Source organism: Leguminivora glycinivorella, chromosome 3 (assembly GCF_023078275.1).
Source record: "Leguminivora glycinivorella isolate SPB_JAAS2020 chromosome 3, LegGlyc_1.1, whole genome shotgun sequence".
Lineage (NCBI taxonomy): Eukaryota > Metazoa > Arthropoda > Insecta > Lepidoptera > Tortricidae > Leguminivora > Leguminivora glycinivorella.
The window spans coordinates 13,997,312-14,007,719 of NC_062973.1; the positions used below are offsets into that span (position 1 = coordinate 13,997,312).

Sequence of the window (10,408 nt, forward strand, 5' to 3'; positions counted from 1 at the left end):
GGTGCTGACGTCATTTTCTCCCGAACTCAACACGTCAACACAGCGCGCAAACGCGGCCCCGACTGTCCAGCCCAATAATCACCAGTTTCGCATGTTTTCGCCGCATGCGAGGGGAGGGAGGGGGACACACCGCGCGGCGTGAAGTTTGTAAGAAGAGTTATTACTGGTTTTATACTGTGTCATTGATGAGAATGACAAATAGAAGGGGACCAAGAGAACTACCTTGACCTATACCGGATAGAACTGGATAGGGAGTTGACTTACATTGGCCGTACTGGACATACTGTTGTCTATTTGTGAAATAGTTTGCTAACAATTCCAATAGTGACTGCGTGAAACCAGCATGGGCCAACTTTACTAAAAGTGTGTCATTATTAACTCTGTCAAATGCTTTACGGTAGTCGAAATAGGCCACATCCACTTGATTCTGTGGCCGCATGGTCACCAGTCACAACAAACAGTATTTTTTATATTTTCTAATTCTATGCTATGATTTCCCGTGACCTAGCCTGGTTTATGACATCACGACTTTTTTGTAGAGAGCATACGTTTTGTAATGCCTCTGAGATATAACCTCTATATCAAATCTAGTACACTTACTGAGTTATGCGTAATAAGTATTCCCTATTGTCAAATTACGTTATAACTTCTATGATCGATCAAGATGATACACAATTCTGTGCACAATATATTATGTAATAACCGCTTCTAGTGAAACGTAGGAACGCCTACGTTTGTAGTTGAGATATAAAAATATTTCACATTCTAGGTCATACTTGACAGCTCCCGACGCGACTTATGTCTCCAAGCACTTACAAAAATCCAATTTCAAGAAAAGTCGCTATAAGCAGTGAAGTCACGGAGTGTAACGGATTCTTGCGGAGGGGTTGGAAGTTGGAATGTGTTAGAAAACAGTCTTTTTCATAATATATGTGTACGTATTGGCACAAAAATGAGCCTTCGAGAAAAGAGCATACAATCTTAAAGGCAGGCACCCACCTGCAACCCTTTTGGTGTTTCGGCTGTCAATGGGCGACAGTGATCGCTTGCCATCAGGTGACCTGTCTGCTCGTTTGCCTCATATCGCAAGTTCCTGTAGCTCAAATTTTGACGCTCTTCATTTTTACAATCATTATAATATTAAAAAAGGCATAACGAAAAGACAAGCTATGACTAAAATACATCAAAGTTGTGTAAAAATATTTTAATAATATCAATATCCAGGAAGGAAAATAAGGCCGTTTATACGAATTTCCGTGGCGGTCGTCCTCTTAAATTAAATTTAAATTCGGCAATATGTGAGCGATACTAAATATGTGACGTTATCTGGGTAAAGGGACCTTATTGTCGATGGCGCTTACGTCCCTCGGCGTCGTATTTGTATACGAACATCGCCGTTAACGCCGTAAACGCCATCGACAAAAAAAAAGGTCCCTTTTCCTAGATAACGCCACATATGTATACGAGCTCGTAATGAGCGTGAACTACATAATAGCAAGCTAAGGAGAGTAATGAGTCGAGGTACTCGGGATATCATATTGGTAGCAATACCGTAATTGCATTAAATCTAACTAAACGTATTAATCTGACTAATACGTAGGTACGAGTACATACGCGAAGTAGTTAAATGAGCCACATAGCAATACTAGAGAGAGATTGCCTTAATTACCCACATCATATAATAAAATAAAAAAATAAATATTATAGGACATTCTTACACATATTGACTGAGGCCCACGGTAAGCTTAAGAAGACTTGTGTTGTGGGTGCTCAGACAACGATATAGAGGTATAATATATAAATACTTATATACATAGAAAACATCCATGACTCAGGAACAAATATCTGTGCTCATCACACTAATAAATGCCCTTACCGGGATTCGAACCCGGGACCGCGGCGTAATAGCAGGCAGGGTCACTAACCGACTGCGCCAGACCGGTCGTCAATTCAGCCTCTTCTATAGCTGTTTGGACGACATCCACAAAATTGCGTGGATGAGACTCTAGCTCAGGACCGGGATAAATGGCGGACCGGGATAAATGGCGAAGAGAGGCCTATGCTCAGCAGTGGGCGATAAGGGGTCAGCCCATCATCATCAAGGGGTATCATGTCAGCATGATGATGATGATGATGGTGCGTGTTCGAAGTTTTAGCATTACTCGCTACGCTATTTATGTAACGTAAACGTCAAGGGAAATGTACCTATTTAAGTTTTAGGTTCAAATAAATAATATTTTGGGGGCGCTATTCACTTCGCGGCGAATGAAATTTTCCGTTACTTTTGCGCTTTGGATTAACGTTATCCTAAAGGTCAAAAACTCATGGTAGGTACAGGCGCTTAACTTATGCTGTACCTAATAATTTAACTACTCAGGTATGAGCATACTTCGCTAATACAGGGTGGCTTATTCAAATCGGTCAGTATGGGAAAGTCTGAAACTATGACATACGAAGATCTGTTCTTAGGAATAGGAACCATGTCATCGATTTTAATAAAAAGAAAAACTGCAATTATACGTTTGAAAAAAAAAATAACTGTACCCAGCTGGGGAGTCGAACTCGGTAGTTTTGAAAAAATAAACTTACATTTTTTTCTATTCAAATATCGATTGTGTAGGTCTTAAGAAGTAAATTATGTCTCTATGAAACATGATGTCTAAAATTAATAAAATGAATTGTTTTCACATAATTTAATTTATTTTAGTAGATGTTCGATTCGAAGTGACCAACGTAACAGTATTTAACAGTTTTTTTTTGACGACAAGTCTGGCTCAGTCGGTAGTGAGGCTCTACTAGTGACCCTGCCTGCTAAGCCGCGGTCCTGGGTTCGAATCCCAGTAAGGGCATTTATTTGTGTGATGAGCACAGATATTTGTTCCTGAGTCATGGATGTTTTCTATGTATGTATGTATTTTTCTATAAGTATGTATATCGTCGCTTAGCACCCATAGTACAAGCTTTGCTTAGTTTGGGGCTAAGTTGATCTGTGTAAGGTGTCCCCAATATTTATTTTATTTATTTAAATGCATGAATGCAGTTTTTCTGTTTATTAAAATCGGTGACATGGTTCCTAGGAATGATCTTCGTATGTCTTATATTTTCACACTTTCCCATACTGACCGATTTGAATGAGCCACCTTGTATACGAGCGCATATAATCAAGTTACCTACTTGTATTCGGATATTAGAATTTAAAGGTGGTTTCTAGTACAGGATCTATCCGAAGCCACAATCATGTCAGACGGGTATGTCTCATGCCAATTAAACCGTTACAGGTACTTAATTAAGGATATAATGGAACGTTTCACAATACCTGTATAGTTGGTTGCCATTACCACACCAACTAATAATAAGATGATCCATTAGCAATTGTTTGCGTAGGTGTATACTTAAGAGAAATTAAGCGAATCATAGTTATGTTAATTATTTGCACAATTCTTTTCAAAAAGGCTTTTTATAACCGGGTGGGGTCCTTAAAGGGCAAGGTATATACCAGTGGCACAGTGTCGATACAACTCGGTTCCCAATGGATTCCCTAAAATTCTGCAGTATCCGTAGAAGTCCATACAAAGCTTAACCCAAAAAACCCCTCCGGCTTTACCAACAATTTTTTTTTACGCGTCGCCACTTTTACGCGTCGCCACTGGTATATACTGAACACTGTCGGACATACATTAGCTAATTAGCTATTAATCAATAGGTACTCTACAATAAGCAGATAGATACCTGGATATCGTCATAAACTTCTCCCATGTCGCTTTCCATGACAACGCTCACATAAGACTCATTTTTCGTTACCGCTTGTGGCTCAATCCTACTACTACTGCACATAGTCATCAGTTTCAAAGTGTAATTATATCGCGACCGTGAAGGCGAAACAGGGCTCGCTATACACCGCTTTAACAAACTCCCGACGTCTTTATATTTGGCAAGTATTATCATCCACTTTATGATAGCGAACGGGAATATATAAGATTCTACGAACGTACACACCACGATGCCTATGTTTAGGATCGTATACAAGTGTCCGGATAGGAAGTTCGTTAGAGCAGTTGCTTGTGGCATATTGCAGTTTTATGTTTCACTTGCACAGTTTAAACACGTACTTTAAACCTCATAAGTTTCATAACACATGCGCGACGTTTAATACAGCCACCAGTTTTTGCCTTAGATGACTTTGCTGTTCACACTAGAGTTTTTACTCCACATTTTGTGCCAATGAAATTTTACGAAAAAAGTGGTTGGGTGGACTTTCGCAATGTTTATATTTAGTCTGCTTAAGATTGCAATCCTTGTGCAAGCAATATTATGAAATTGATGTGTCGATAACTAAATAAGTACTTGAATAGCAAAAAAAGTCATTAGACTTTCGCCACAGCCGGCAAGAAGGCACGGAAATAATTGAAATATTAGGATTGATATTCAAAAGTACATAGGCTTCCCTTTTTCTAGCCTATTTCTATAAACGCCTGCCAATTCGATTCGAAAGCCACGATGCATATTTGAGCAAATAACCTAACCACAAAATTTAAATTTTGAAAAAACCCCCGACGTGGACCGATTTTCATGAAACATGGCGAAGAACAGTCCCGAGTAACTCAGCTTTAAAAAAAACTAAATCTAAATCGGTTTATTCGCTCGAGAGCTACGATGCCACAGACAGACAGACAGTCCGTCGTTTTTGCGTCGGGGGTTAAAAATCCCTTTTGTGGCGAATTCTGACCGGCACAAATGTTGAATATTAGAACACAGGGTTGATGCTTCTGTGCTGTCGCGGCACTGCCTACTTTAGTTCTCTGTGATCCTATTGAAGCATTACAGTAATTTAATAAGCACCTGTGTTAGTAGAGCACTTAGCTCTCAGTCTCAGGCGCGACTAGGATTTAGTGCTCGCAGTCGGAGTCGTTATTAATATCAATTAAGTATCATCTACAATTAACATACTACATGAATGTGAACAGGCATCTTCTGGGCGAGCTCACTCCATCGTAGGCCACGTCTTTGCCTTTGGCTAGTCTGTGGCCAAGAGTAAGCCCATTTATAATAATAAAAAAAAAATGTATTACAATATTAACTGTTGTGTAACTAAGGCATTCCTATCAATACGAGTAGATATATTGTTTATTTATTTTATTTAACTTATTTTAAATTGTATACTTTTTTCTATATGATATAATTTCCTTTGTAATGTGTATACTTTCCGTGGTATAATTCGGTATGGCCCTGACGGAAGATCAGCGTTGGCCCCCCAGGCTAACACCATGCTGAGTCAGGACCATCTTCGTGGCAATTATGTGTACCTACTTACCTCTTTGTGATGTTATGTGTGTAAATAATTTTCTGTTGTTGATCTGTATTTATGTGTGTTTTTAGGGTTCCGTACCAAAAAGGTACAACAGGAACCCTTATGGTGCGACTCTGTCCGTCTGTCTGTCCGTCTGTCACATTCCTAAATATCTCGAGAACTACTAATGCTATCAACTTGAAATTTGGAATAGTTGTGAACATTGTGAACCTCTACAAAGAGAAGGTATAATTTTTTTATTTAAATTTATTAATTTTAATTGTAGAAAATGGCCAAAATGAAAGGGGGGCAAACTGTAAATTTCAAGTTACTAGGTCAAGTGGGGTATCGTTAGAAAGAGCTCAAATTGAACGTAAATAAACTATTTTTTATAATTTTTTTGTTGTGAAAAAAAAAAAAAAGAATTTTGAAGGAAAATGTAAAAAAAAATACCGTTCCCCCCCCCTTATCTCCGAAGTTTACCGACGAAAAATTATGAAAATTTTAGGAAACATTAGTTTTATGCTAAATATTACAGGAAAAATATAATCGTGTTTGTATCTTGAAAACTTTTTTTTTAATTCACAAAAAACTTTTCAGATTTTTACTTTTAATTTACCCACCTTTGCGGATGTATATAGTACTTCAAATTAATACGAGATGTTACGTAAATCATCTTCTTTCCAATAAAGTAAAAATTGTATAATCGGTTAACATTATAAAGAATAATCCCTGAAAAACCAACATACTATGGTCGCGCAAATTAGTTACCGAATTCACCGAGAGATGGCGCTATACACAATAATGCTCATTAGTACCTATACTTTTGTCTTCTAGTCAAGTCGTTAGAGTTATGTGAAAACATGAGATTATTTTTAACTGGGGAGTTTGAAAGTTTGTACGGAACCCTCGGTGGGCGAGTCCGACTCGCACTTGACCGGTTTTTTATTTTATTTTTTATTTTGCCATGAATAAAAAATATTTATATTTCTATTTCTATATCATTTTCAATTTACTTAAATACAGTCCGTGGTGTGAAACACGAACAACGAACACGAACGAACAATACTAGACTAGGTTGATATAATGATGAATATTTAGATGGCGTGAATAAATATGTATAAGGTCACCTGATGTAATTTAAATGTGTTTTTATGGATATCTTCTTACAAAATCTTGTCTTTATTTACAAAATATTGCAATCAAGTATGTTGAAAGTATGGTTACCAAATTATAATATAATAGGTATATATATTACTTTCAAAGTTATAGTCAGGAGACACATTTACCGCAAGTGACTTACATTAAAATTAAATTGTGTATTTAGAGATTCTTACTTCTTACCTGTTACAATTTTGCTAGAGGTTATTGCAGTTGCAATGGGGTTTAGTACCTACAATGTTTCAAAAAGGCATTCTTGGTCTCAAGCGATGGGGGCTAAATTATATGAAGTATTTTCTATTTATTTTAAACTTCAATCAATAAGTTTGTATCACATTCATTACATTTCACTCAAAGTCTCCTGTCATTCGCCTGCAGTCAGTATGAATGTACTGACACCTGTGACAATTAGTGGGACTCTAAATTAGACCGGTAGGCTGTTTTGAAGTTTATCCAAAGACTACAAAAATAGGGATGTAACCACAGACCAACCCCTATAGACATCTATTACAAGACGACTCGCGGTGGCCAGCCTTCCTAGTATTTGCACTGATATAAGCGCGGGCGCTCGCCGTGCCCGATCAGTATCGACCAAGTAACAGACCCGAAAGCAGCGCGTGTTTTTCGCACAAAAAAATTGGAAAAGGGTATTTTGATGCCTTAAAGATGTCCACCTGTAGTGTGAAATGGTGTGGAAAGGTAACAAGAAGCTCAAATTTAAAAACAGACGGCATTACATTCCACAAATAAGTCATATTTATAATTTATTCAGAGCCGGCATAGGTCAACTTACATTGGCCACTTACGCGTCAGTAGAGGGACAGTCATACTTCTGTCCCTTTTCATCTGGCGCGACTGCCCGCCGTCCTTGAAACGGCCAATCACAGCGCGCTTAACACATTCCCCGCCCGCTCCTCGCACCCCAAACACTGGTGACTCGTATCGCGAACCAAATATACAAGACTGCCACTCTATAGGAGGTTCTCTGTGGATGTAACTGTCCATATAAATCTGACTGAAAACTCTTATTCAATGTGCCTTGGTGGAACGTTACAATATAATTAGTTTTTATTGAATGCATGATTGCTTGCAGCTAGTTGCGGTAAACTGCACACTGCATTAGCAGCATTCTTGAAGCCCGCACAGCCTGTGTTCTCAAAATTATATGTATGTTGTAGTCCTAAACCCCAGAGGTGCAAAGGGCCTTCACAAGCTCGCGCCCCACCTTCCTATCTTCAGCGACCCTCGTGGCCTCACTCCAGGTCACAAAGTAATATATGAGACAAAATTTGATTTGTCTAGATGAGACTTATTATACATAGTTTTTATCAGTCATTCTCAACATCGCCTAAAGACAATGTCACAGCCAGAAGCCTCTGTTTTAATGTCTCAAATTTCTTTGTTGATCATTAATTCTCTTTGGTTTCAATATGTAATAAATAACAGTATTTAAAGTGACATATATTAGACAGCACTCATCTTGGCAAGACCATTCTGTGGGTCACTAACACAATTGTGTAACATGGCCTTAAAAGTAATCTGAACATAGCTTTAACAGTCATTGAGAATGGTGGACTGGAACTAGAATTAACCTTGTAGCATGTATTGGACTTCCAGCAACATATAGAAATATGCACTAAGTTACTATATGTACATCTTGTTTACTTAGTTTATAATATACGAAAGGTTATCACTATTATGATTACTTGCAGAACACGGCTATTTATAAGGAAGAACCATCATATTTTATTTGACTTATGTATTTCACATACATTCGTATGCATATGAAATTTACTTTAGTTCACAAATTACATAGAAATACTATGTAGCTAATGTTTACAACTTACCCGATTGTTTTCAAAAGACACTGCGAATGAGTTTACATGACTTTCTTCCATTTTAAATTTCAAACAAACTTTTGAACAACACTTATAAGAAACAAAAAAAAGTTTTTATTAATGTAATACTGCTTCAAACACTTTCGTGTCGTTTTTCGTGGTGTAATTTAACTGAAATAGTTATAACTTTTTTTAACTTTTGTGACTTCTCTTCGGTCTCGTCCTGCTGTCATTTATGACAGTTCTGACAGATGACAGAAGTGGTGTTGATGTACACGTTCCGTTACATGAAACGATCTCTATATATGCCGTCAAATCAACTTTGTCACTAGAAAAAATGCGAGAAATAAAAAATTAATTATTATTATTATTATTTGTTATTATTGTAACTAATATAGAGTAGGGATAGTTTTTTAAGTCTACTAACAAATTTATGGGATCACGCCTGAAATAAAATTTTTTTTTCATTTCATTTCATTTCATTAAAAAAACCTGTTTTAAGTGGCCGCTTTTTTTCTAATGATGGAAACATAGATTTACATATATTAAGCTAGATTGAGTTGTAAGGCCAAAAAGTGTGTCCACATTCTCATGTGGACACACTTTTTGGGTAAAGTTAGGGCTGGTCTCTCTCGCACTTATTGCCACTGTCAAAATCATTTGGATGACGTCATCACTGTCATAATTTGGGGATCCAGTCAATATTCAAAGTTACTACCAAATCTACTAATACCCAGTTAAAGGTTTTTTTTAATTGCGCAAATCTTTGGTTTTATGGCTTCATAATAATGACTTACCAATTCGTTACAAGATATTAATACCCTTGCCTCGATAAAATACAAAAATAATTTAAGAAGTTTGTAAACTTAGTTATCATACAGGTAAAAATAAACTTTTTAACAAAAAATAAAACCGCCTTCAAAAATAAGCGTGTTACAAAACACGGAGAAACTAAAAAGCCAAAAATAATAAACCTTTGAATTAAGATTTCTTATCGGATTGCAATAATCTAAACATCCAAATTATAAACAAATCAATTATTTTTGGAGTCGGTACCAGACCTGTTCGTCGCCTTGCTATTTCCTGTTTGCCCCACCCAACCATACACAGGCTGGCCCCGACTCCAAAAATAATTGATTTGTTTATAATTTGGATATTTAGATTATTGCAATCCGATAAGAAATCTTAATTCAAAGGTTTATTATTTTTGGCTTTTTAGTTTCTCCGTGTTTTGTAACACGCTTATTTTTGAAGGCGGTTTTATTTTTTGTTAAAAAGTTTATTTATTTGTTGATTTTTAGTGGTTCCTGGTTATATTATATGTATCAGTCCGAATATATGTACAGTAGTGAAAGAATTATCCTTTAACTCCTAACCATTGAGGAGTTGACCTTCCATCATCAGCTCAGCCACATAAAATTATTACCATCAGGCGTAAATACTGGTGTACCTTTGAAAAATACACTAAAAACGTTACATGTGCCTATAACATTTGAAGAGTTCCCTCGATTTCTCCAAGATCCCATCATCAGACCCCGACTTGGTGCCAATGGGACCATCTCGGGGTTATACCCGTTCGATCAAAAAAAAAATTTTGAAAATCGGTCCATGATTCTCGGAGATATCAAGTAACATACATACAAAAAAAAAATAAAAAAAAAAATTCAGTCGAATTGAGAACCTCCTCCTTTTTTGAAGTCGGTTAAAAATACTACTACTATAGTAATCTCTTTAACACTGGTCAAGTAAGTGGTCACACGTGCAAGAGGGACACCAGCCCCAACTTTGACCCTCTCATGTGGACACACTTTTGCTAGTCTGACAAGAACGCCTTTCTGCACCAGTGATAAAGTTCAATTTAGTATGGCAAAAAAAGTGAGCTCAGTCCCTATTGAAAGTTCATGGATGGAAACACGTTGACTGACGATAAATTTAAACATTTATAATGTCATATTAGTGTTGTTGCGTAAAAAAAAACAAATAACTTATAATATCAAAACTATGTGCAAGGAAATTAAAAAAAGGCGGCGAACATTAAAAAACATATAGAGCTTACCGGCCAATTGCACGTTTTTTAGGGACAAGATTTGCTCGACCGTCTATTGTTATAAGTATATTGGTG

At 36.9% G+C, this 10,408-nt stretch overlaps 1 protein-coding gene across 1 annotated transcript in view; it reads right to left on the bottom strand.

Moving 5' to 3' along the window:
• LOC125224624 (leucine-rich melanocyte differentiation-associated protein-like) overlaps positions 1-8,470 on the bottom strand; it is an 87,873-nt gene extending 79,403 nt beyond the window's left edge. Inside the window, exon 1 of the mRNA XM_048128049.1 lies at positions 8,296-8,470. Within this exon, the coding sequence (XP_047984006.1) occupies positions 8,296-8,346 (51 nt within the window). The 5' untranslated portion in view covers positions 8,347-8,470. The remainder of the gene's footprint in view (positions 1-8,295) is intronic.
• Positions 8,471-10,408: the final 1,938 nt, after the last annotated feature.